Consider the following 10,564-nt stretch of genomic DNA (forward strand, 5'->3'; position numbering starts at 1 on the left):
GATTACACCTACACACCCCTTGTCATAACCTTATGAAGTGTCACAAATAACCTTTTGTTGAACAAATGTATAGATGCAATCTGGCAGAGTCGAGAACTGTTTAACTGTTTATATTTTTGGAAAGTTCAAATTGTATTTTCTCGATTTTGGAAAAGAGTTAGGCAAAAACATTTTGAAGGTTTTGCTCAGAAGCATGGAAAGAATCTAAAAGCACAGGATCTCAAACTCAAACCATCTGGTTATGCCTTCTATCAAGGTATTGGAAAATATTAGTTTTCAATAACTGTGACACCCCTGTCTCACAGCCCCGGTGGAACTTTTCTTCAGTAGGGATAAAAATTTCTATTGAAATCTCAGCGGGGATTGTTTTGAAGTGCAACTTTTAAACATTGGGTCTCGAATGGGGATGAAATTCCAGGGTATTTTCCCACCGGGGACGAAATTTTTGCCAAAATTTCCAGTGGGGCTGTGGTCCCTGCGGGCCTGTGACAACTGTGGTGCGACCTACAAAGGACAAACATCTGAAATATAGGGTTAGTAAATAGAAACCATCTCTAGCATTTCATACAAAACATCCTACACCTAGTTTCTACTTACGACGGTGGTCTAACGTACGGTTGACATCTCCAAAAGGGAAGATGACCGATCTCCTCACTGTCTTTACCTTCCTCTATTTCTTTGTCCGCGATCGCCTACAAATGGAATGGATTATGGTTAGGTACTTAATAGACGGGAAATGGTAAATTATCTAAAAACTGGTTTAGAAACTGTCATGAGATAGATTATGGTTAGGTACTTAATAGGCGGGTAATGGGGTATGGTAAACTATCTAAAAACTGGTTTAGAAACTGTCATGAAATAGTATTTTTGAAATAAGAAGCCGTAGCATGAAAGTATAGCATCCAGCTACTATGGGCAATCTTGTGGACTTGATCCCCAGCCAGGTCAAAGCAAAGATTTACAAAATGGTACTTAAAATGCCGCCTTTCTCTCGCATGCTCAGCAATTAAAAAGAAGAGACAAGGGTGAGAGGAGGTCAAAGGAAAGGAGTGGCACCCTTCCCCCGGGGGGGGGGGGGGTACTTAGGCAAAAATAGGTGCTGGCTATGTGCGGACGGTAAGGGTCGGGTTTTTCACCTTTCAAAGTCTCTCTAAGGGTTACAAAAATCAGGAAATTTCAAAGTAGTCTCACTAAGGGTAGGAAATTTTTGAAAATCAGAGAAAATTTTTCGAAAAAGTCTCTCTAAGGGTCACTTTTTCACTAAAATTTGGTCTCTCTAAGGGTCGGTTTTCGGAGGTCCCGTCCGCACATACCCCTCTTTCACCAACCCTAGTACCCCCCCCCCCGGGACCCTTCCCTACTTTTGTGTAGATAGCTAAAGAAGAGGGAGCCATCGGGTCGCTCTTAATTTAAAGGCAATTAATTATCAAAATTTATAAACAGGATGGATCTACTTCGTCGAATCTCCCAGAGCAAATATAAGCATGAAAGTAAATTTGAATCAATCACAGTTGGAAGAAGAGGTTTTGCGGTCAAAAATATAATCTGTCTCTCTCACCTTGGCTTTTTCCTTGATCGTATCGGATATTTTGCACATATCTTCGAATTTCTTTACTTTACCAAGCGGATGGCGCAGTTCTGGGAAATTATCCAAACTGAAAGCAAAGTATTAGAAAACGTCAAAATTTCCTTTTTCAATCTAAGATTCCTGAGTGTGAAAAGTTGCAAGATGCTTTATTTTATAGCCCTCAAAAATTGACAAGAGAGTTGATGCACTCATGGTAGAGAACAATGAGGCACAAAAATGCTGAAACAATATGATTTTTAAAAAGAAAATTTTAAGAAGATTCGTGAGCCTGAAATCACGGAATTGAGGTTCAAAGAAGTGAACACCGGCTACAACGCTGTTATCGTCCGTTACAGTGATAGTAAAGACGAGAAAAGATAGCGGTAGGGTGTTATGGCGGTATGCGGAAAAAATCGGCGGGAAAATTTCGACAAAGAAACTCTACCGACTGTAAACTCTTTTTGGCAAAAAAACTCGCTTGCGAATTTTCTTCGGCTTTGGGATTTTTTCTTAGATAGTGATTTGTCTTATACTATAGCATAGTCTAAGCTACAACATCTCAATATTGCAAATTTGAAATGTAAGAAAAATAGAAAGAACTGAGCTTCAACAAAATTTTTTTGCGTGGTCCTGGAATCACGGAATTGAGGTTCAAAGAAGTGAACACCGGCTACAACGCTACAACGTTTCAATATTGCCCTAAAGAATTGAAATGTCAAAAAAATTAGAACAATATATTGCAATATCATACATAAATATCTTAAACATTGCTTTAGAAGAAGAACTCAATCGATGTGGGACAGGATTGCAAAATCAATCAAATCTCTCTAATTCCAATCTCTATTCACCTTATATTAATCTTTCTGTAAATCAAACATTAATCCCCTCAGCTGGAAAGTTATTCAAAATACACTCGGTAATTCGAACCCTTATATAATTCGCTGAAAATTCTTGGTCCCATTAGGATCAAGCTACCTTATTCTCAAATGGTCCTTATTTTCGGTATATGTCGGTGTTTTTTACACTTTTGGCAAAAACGTGACATTAAATTTTCTAAAAAACGGTTTTTCTTGAATAAAATGAATTTGAACGAGCATTTTGGGATGAAATCTTCCAAAAAGGTGTAACGCACGAGCTTAGAACTTTTGGTTTTGGTCCCAGGAGCGAAGAAGGATCCAATATTCCAAAATATTAGATTTTAAGAATTTTGGAATTATGAGAGTTAGGTGGCTCTTGAATTGATTCTGATGGTCTGAACTTGTTACATGATCTCTATATTTTATGAAACAATGATGAAGAGCACTTTTGGATCAAAAATTCCATCCGAAGAACATCTCTGAACTTGAACAATTATAAAAGATGCATTTCATCGTTAAAATGGACTGATCCCAATCTAAAATTAATCAAAAGTCACTTCCACTTAACTTTAAAACATTCTTAGATACCAAAAGGTGCAGTTTCGCGAGTGGTTTGGGATTAAAAATTTCATTTTAAAGTGGTCAACCTACCCCAACCCAACCCAACCCCAACTTGTCGCAAAATGGAATTATTAATCCTTCGGGGCTCTATCTGAGCTTATTTTAGGTCATTAACGTAACGACATATCATGCATAACGTAAAAAAATCAGTTTAGAGCCTTGTAGGATATTTCATTCCAGACTAAGACGCTCATTTCGGATAAGGCAAAGTATGTTACTTTCAATGAAGGATTTGATAATCCTTAGATGCTCTTTTCTAGTGGAAAATCTTATTTTCGTGTTCTTAAGAGCCCAAACCTTCCAAATAGTTTAATTTGAACTACTTAATGTCAAATAAATATACTACAATCCTCAGTTTAAAAAGGCTTGAACTCAAAGAAAAATTAGGAATAGGTGATCCCAAACTGCTCCCAGCTGGAAGATTTTTTATTTAGGAATAGAAAATACATAAATGCTCCATCCTGCCAAATTTCAGTTCTAAAGCCCCATTAGATCAAAAGTTATTGCTAATGGAATCCTTAATCCATTTTCATTATGGAATCGTTTAATCCTAACGTGCTCCTAACTTTAAGAGGTTATAAGTACTGGTTTAGTTTCTCTAGAAGGCTCGGGAAAAATGGAATGGAATCTTCAATCCTTTGCCGATTCCCCTGATATCATATTAAGAAAAGGTGCATTTTGTATTTATTTTAAAACTTGTTTAAAAAAACTTCACGTTTTTGCCAAAAGTGTAAAAAACACCGACATATTCTATTTTAGTCGACCGTTAATCAAACGAATGTTTAATGAAAAATATATAAATTACTTTTATTTTAATCATGTGTAATGTGAAAAGTTTTTCAATAAATTGCATACAGCCTTTCAACGTGAATTCACCCCAAAAAATTTTTTTTTAAAAATAAAAGTCGACAGTGTGTGTCATATAATTTAATGAAATTAAATAAAAAAATTCAAATTATAATTTTAGGAAAATGAAATAACACATTACCTAATTACGCATTAGGTATGTTTTCTTTCAAAAAACTGCATGTATAACAATCGTAGTGTGGAACAGTTTTTACCAAAACTGATCCGTTGTCTCACAAGTTTTAAGAGTCAGTTTCACATATTTGAAGATTTTTTGTGATCGTTTACAATGGCTTCAAGATGCATACATATTCACGAGAAACAGCATGAAACTGTGAAACATTGGTTACTGACTGTTCGGATCAAATCATTTGCATTATAACATGTTTACTGTGAAAACCTTGTCAATTTATTCTTGGTTCGGTCATATAGCTTTAATAAGCATTAATTAAAATTTGCTTAGTTCGGTTTTAACATCAAATAAACTTCTTGGATCTTTTTCACGCTAGCAGAACAAACAACAAATTCACCAAGTTTCGTCAAATTTTGCTTCACGACGGAAAGCCTCTTTTTATAACTTTTGTAATGAAATCCATCCGAGACAGAATAACAATACGGTACAGAAAGTCTCTAATTTGTCCTTAGTTCGGACCTGTAGCTTTAAACATCAATTGAATTTCCTGAATCACATCACCACCGGCGTACGTTCTCCAGCGGAGATAATTGCGCCGGTTCGGATCAAGCCACACACATCTATCAAACCAGAACGGACCGTGACCGTTTTGAAGACAAGGCGATCCGTAATCTCGATCATGTGTATGGAATTTCTTTCCGTTAAGGTTTTGTGGACCCGTGAAAGATTCTATCCCGGTCAGTAGAGTTTCATTGAAATGAAGAATATAATCTTGACTCTCGTTATCGATGTAAAATTCACCGTATCTTGAGATGACAGTCTCACCTGTGTATGCTTCAGCGTGCACCAAAAAATCATGCTTCGCAGAGACACTCATTTCATGGATAAAATCGTTTCCTAGCCAAAATTCTCTTTGTGGGTCACCAAAGCCTACTTTGTAATCATTCCAAGAGCGTTGGAAATCTAAGTGGCGAGGCTGATATCGTCGTTGGAAAACAATCCACCCTCCGCCCTCAATATCCATGTTGCATCTGATATCTTTCAAAAAACGACCCATCCAGTTCACCTTGTAAACACCCGACGCCCTCGCTCCAATGCTGTACCAATCTTTACAATCCCTGGCATTGATGAAGTAGCGAATTCGAAAAGAAACCCTGACCAGATCTTCACGCATGGTAGCGCTATCATAAAATTGACATTCATATTGATTGGTGGATGTTTGTTTGATGGTGTAGGAATGGCATTTACGAGTGGTACCACAGACACTTATACATTGTTCTTTGAACTTGGATGAAAATGCGAAGTAAGGGTCTTTAGAAGGATGACCATTAGATGCAATGAGGTGATATTGGTTAGGTGAAGTATTTGTAATCAACAGCAAAATTATAAACAAAGAAAGATGATAACGTTTCTTCATTTCTTCTTGAATCAACTCCTCAATTTTCATTAGGAGTACTCATACGGATATACAGAACCTCCCAAAATTATTTTTAAGATTTTCAATTTGAAATTTTTGATTATCAATTGAGAAACTTGCCGCAAAAAAGAATTTAATACTGAATTTGTCAGTGGAATGTTTCTATGGTATCGGAGATAATAATGAAAACAAACACGCTATGTGATTTCAATAAACGGAACAATCTCAAATCTTGTTTGGCCCGTGTTTCATGCGGTTTTGAATTTAGAGTCACTACACAAGAATTTTAGAAACACCACTCAATAGGGCTGCATTTTGTTGCCCATATATCGTAAATAGAATATCAATAATTCAACATTTATTAAGAAAATCGATAGGGGGTAACTAGGTTTGGAGAAAGTCAGATAGGAATGTGGACAGTATTATTTTTGAATTTCGCTATTAATAGTTTATTAATTTACTTATGTCGACTTCTATATTTAGGTAAGGTAATCAGGGAAGGGGTCATCATACTTGCACGCAACCAATCAACTTGTTTTTGCTTGAAACTTCGTTTATAGTTTAGGAACACAAATTCATACCGTGATATTTTATGGTCTTTCATTTGGAATTTCTTTTCTAATATCCTTTTTATGGTGGTTTGTAAATTAAATTAAAGTCATCGGAAAGAAAATTGCCCCAATAGGGGTTCTAAGTTTTTTCTATCAATAGCACACTTATTTCCAGATGTGACGTATTAGGACCTGTCAAGAGCCTTATCAAATTTCAGGCGTAAACTATTTCATCTGCGTTGAGCTAAACCGAAAACCGCAAAATCTACGAAATTTAGTCCTTGAAAAAAAATTTCCCGTTAAAATATTCCATTGAAATAATTGTTCAAACGAGAGAAAAATAATTTTGAGTTTTGAACATACCACTTTTGCCACATGCGAAATAAATGTCCTCTCACATAACTCAAATTGGTCGGATATTGATTGCAGTATGCTAAGTATTTATCCACCATCTCCCATGCAGGCGGTTGCCGCCCTGTGAATATGGCGGGATTGTATAATGCACCCTCTAAAAAGTATAAAAAAACAACATTGTCTGTGGCTATTCAAATAAACTGTTTTAGAGATATTACCTACAGAGAGAATTACTTACAACGCCTATGTGAATATTGTCGAACGTGCTAACCGCACTTGCTCAACTGTAAAATTGATAAAAAAAACAATTTCAAACAATTTCCTATTTAGCCAATAACGCCACCATGTTTTGTCTATGTTTTTTAGAGGCTGAAAACCTGTTTTTTGGCTTTTCCACCACAAAAGATTTTCATTGAAATGAGTTCCGAGATTGTGGCTGTTTCACGACAAAGTTAAATAAAAACACATCCCTGCAAACATTAGATGATTTCCCCGTTACAGTTAAGCGTATTTATGGTTAAAAACCTGATAAGAGAGAAAGGAGACCGACCTGCACTCATCACAGCATCCACTTTCGTATACTCTATACATTTTTCGACGTCCCGCAAATACTGGATGTTTCCGTTAGCGAACACAGGCACGGAAACAGCCTCCTTGACCGCTTTGATATGATCCCAACTTGCAATACCGGTGAGCGGGCCTCGTTGTTCACGACGTCGACCGTGAACTGTGATTATCTGAGAAAAAGGAACGTTTAGGTAATAGCGCATTCTGTACTTCTTTAACTCTGATAATGCGGGTATATATGATGTGGTCTGGTCTGTTTACCGTGTTTATTTTATGTGCACAGTGATCGTAGCTGTAGGACTATTTATCTCCGGCCAAAACCTGTTCCCTTTCTCTTTAGGTCTATCAATAAGGAGCCGAGAATGGTCAATGTGCGAGCGCTTAAAACAAAGGCCCGCTCTTTCAAATGTTCCGTTCAAATCTTAGATAGCCTGGACTCCGTGAAAAGTAATCACAAGACTGTCTAAAAATCTTAGACTACACAAAAAATATCTATTCTGTTTGTATGTCTATAATTAGTTCAGTAGAAAACTATAGTAGTACTTTCCAGCTGGCGAGCAAAATCTCCAAAGTTCCACAAATTAATTCCGTCATCGACAGTTTGTATTTATTTTCTCTCAACTTTGTTAGAAAGAAAAGCATACAGCAGGATATCAATGGTCATGCTTTTTTCTTGTACTATTGCAAATGACTCTGAGCACCAAATGTCAACATTTATAACAGACTCTCCAATCTTCTTACCTTAGCCCCTGCTCGTTCCAATCTTTTTGCATATTCGACAGTCTTTTCGATACTTTCATAAACACGTATTTTACAGGTGATAGGTTTCTTGATTCGCGCACAGGCTGTTCGTACTGAAAAAAGAAGGAAAGAAATTATGAAAAATTGTGAAAATATGAAATTAGAGCATCAAATGTAGCAAAATTCCAGGACTTTCCGCCTACGCTGGTCAGAGTTTTTCCGATATTTGCCGTTATTGAGTTACACGAAAACTGAGAAAAAAACAAATATGAATTCATATATATAGCCAGAGAGTGGCAAAAATTGTTTGGCGAAATTTTAATACAAATGGCATTTCCTTGAGATCATGACACCTCCAGCCAGCTCAGTTTAATGAGATCAAATCTTTTTTTTGAAGTCACGTGATCTATTTTGAGTGTCTTCATTCGCCAAAAAAGTTGCAATGTAACGTCTTCGATAGACGATATTATCGTCCATTACAGAGATAGTAAAGGCGGGAAAATATCATATGCGCGGAGTTTACAGTTGCTAAGGCGGTCGGTATACGGAAAAAAATCGGCGGGAGAGTTTCAAAGAAAGACTGACATACTCTACCGGCTGTAAACTCCTTTCCGTAGCAAAAAACCCGTTTGCGAATTTTCTTGGGCTTTGCGCTTATTTCTTAGATAGTAATTTGTCTTTGACTATAGCATAGTCTACGTTTTCGAGAACATTTTCCACCCCATTGCCGGGCTGTCCCATTTATATTTGAAATTTAATAGTAATATTGGGATCATTCTCAAATCAAGTGGGATACCAGTGGGCAAACATGACTCCCATATCAACAGTATTCTTTTGTTATACGAAAGAGTAAAGGAGGCTGGGATTCCACCCAAGTGAGCCAAACAGCCACACCATATGAACAGTCATTTAGAATACCAACGTCACTTAAAGAAAACTGACGTCAAATAAAACAAATATTGAAAAAAACAACTCAAAAGACATAAAAAAGACACAAAAAAAGACAAAAAAGAACAAAAAAAGACGTTTGGTGTAGATGGAAGGAGAGGAGGATTTGTTGGGCTTTGTTTGCTTGGGTAATAAGAGGTACATTTAAAGAAAGGTATATTTCATACGTTTGCACACCCCTGTCTCACAGCCCCGGTGGAACTTTTTTTCTTCAGTGGCAATAGAAAATTTCGGGGATGGCTTTGGAATGCAATTTTTAAGCCTTGAGTTTCAAATGGATATGAAATCAAAGTCAATTTCCCAGTTGGGCTGAAATTCCAGGGTATTTTCCTATCGGGGACAAAATCTTTGCCAAATTTTCCAGTGGGGCTGGAGCATTGAGTTTGAAGCCCGAAGGGCTAGAGTTCAATCTCTAACCTTTCTCAGGCAAGAAAAAGTGAAGTCTTAAAAAATGCGCTGTATTTTTGACGACAGATTGAATCTAGCAATTCCTATGTTTACGATTGATATTTTTTTCGAAATTTAGTGGTAAATTTTAGTTTCAATCTGTCATTTGTGTAAAAACAAGGCGAGCCGCTCAAGGCCGCGCAACTTTGGTAGGATTTGTTTAGCCCTTCGGGCTTATACTTCATTGGGCTGGAGTACCAGCGGGTTTATGACACAGGGATGTGTTTGCAGATGCAAAAACTAGCACAACGATTAGTGCAGTGTTAATTTAAGGAAAGTATTCTTAATAAATCTGTTGAAGTACACTGTAAACTAATTAGGAAACATTCAAAAAAGTTTCCCATCATTGAGATTTTTATCCTTCAAACGATCCGTAGATTTATAAGAATGTGATTTGATCAGTCCTCTCCTTATCTTATCGGTTTTTAAAAGAACAGAATGTCTTTCTCATCCTTATTTTGTTAGATTTATTTGTTTAAGTGTGAACATTTCTGTTCCGTATTTTCAAGTTCATTCGCCGCACAAAAAGGAATAATTTGAAGTGAAATTTGGCTAAAAATAACTAAGAACAAATTTTAAAAGAATAATCTAAACGTCAGATTTCAGAACCGACGGTGGAGTAGATATATTAGTGAAATAACTGTAGAATAGATCTATAAAAACTAACATATCTGTCATTTATTGCACAATTGAACATTTGTAAACTCTGGTAGAATGCGATGCTTGAGTCAGTTGGTTGATCAACAAAAGCTATATTTGTGGGCATGATCTGATGGCGAAGTCTTCATTTCATAGTGAAGATCTGCTCCTTGAGATCGTGCCCATTGATGTAGAGCATCGATTTCAAAAGCTGGGCATCCAATTTAAAGAGTTTGTCTAAGCAATGGTCTGTGTTTTAATAGCTGAAAATTTTTGTTAGAGTTTCTTACTCGCTGCAGCAAAAGTTTTGAAAACTTTGTTAGCTTTTTCTAGTGATGTTTGTAACCAAGTTCAATAGTAACAAGAATTACGGGGGAATATCGGTCTGTTTTACGCTATTCTGGCAAATGTGTTGACACGATTAAAAGTCCCGTTAGCTATCCTTGACTGATTGCCCAATTCCCTTCACATGGCATCGGGGGCGAAGGTTCATCCGTTTGGAAAGTTTGAATCTGACCTTTGTATTCAGTACATGTATCATGTTGATGACCCATGTACCATAGCACCTTCAGCTTACATCAGTGAGTTTGATGGGACAGCAAAATTTCTCTTTCATTCAAAAGAAGAATAAATTTTCAATTGTTATTAATCTGAAAATCCAAGTAAAAAGTTTTCGCCGGAAAATATTTATTCAATATTTTGCCCTAATGTTCTTTCTTATCTGCTGTTCTTCCCTGTTTTTGGAATGCCGAATAAAATTTTGAAGAGCAGAATCTTGATACCGAATCTCAATCGAAAGTCAGGATAGCTTGTTTTAGGAGAATGTTCCAAAAGGCCGAAATAAAGATTAAGATTTTAAACGGTTTTTTCCATACT

At 36.5% G+C, this 10,564-nt stretch overlaps 1 protein-coding gene across 1 annotated transcript; it reads right to left on the bottom strand.

Annotated features, from left to right (window-relative positions):
* Window positions 1–1,501: 1,501 nt before the first annotated feature.
* On the bottom strand, window positions 1,502–10,242 carry LOC136800713 (tRNA-dihydrouridine(16/17) synthase [NAD(P)(+)]-like). The gene is made up of 5 exons (XM_067057370.1): window positions 10,206–10,242; window positions 7,655–7,767; window positions 6,897–7,083; window positions 6,356–6,500; window positions 1,502–1,655 (listed from the first exon to the last, which is right to left on the bottom strand). The coding sequence occupies exons 1-5, from the start codon at window positions 10,240–10,242 to the stop codon at window positions 1,502–1,504; spliced, it is 636 nt and encodes a 211-aa protein (XP_066913471.1).
* Window positions 10,243–10,564: the final 322 nt, after the last annotated feature.

This window comes from Clytia hemisphaerica, unplaced genomic scaffold (genome assembly GCF_902728285.1).
Source record: "Clytia hemisphaerica strain Z4C2 unplaced genomic scaffold, Clytia hemisphaerica genome assembly, whole genome shotgun sequence".
Taxonomy (NCBI): domain Eukaryota; kingdom Metazoa; phylum Cnidaria; class Hydrozoa; order Leptothecata; family Clytiidae; genus Clytia; species Clytia hemisphaerica.

Coding starts and splice junctions, on each gene's coding strand:
- LOC136800713 (XM_067057370.1), bottom strand. CDS start 10,242: ATGGGTCATCAACATGATACATGTACTGAATACAAAG. Junction 7,084..7,654: donor TGGAACGAGCAGGGGCTAAG/GTAAGAAGATTG, acceptor CCTTTTTCTCAG/ATAATCACAGTTCACGGTCG. Junction 1,656..6,355: donor TTTCGCATGTGGCAAAAGTG/GTATGTTCAAAA, acceptor CTTTGCTTTCAG/TTTGGATAATTTCCCAGAAC.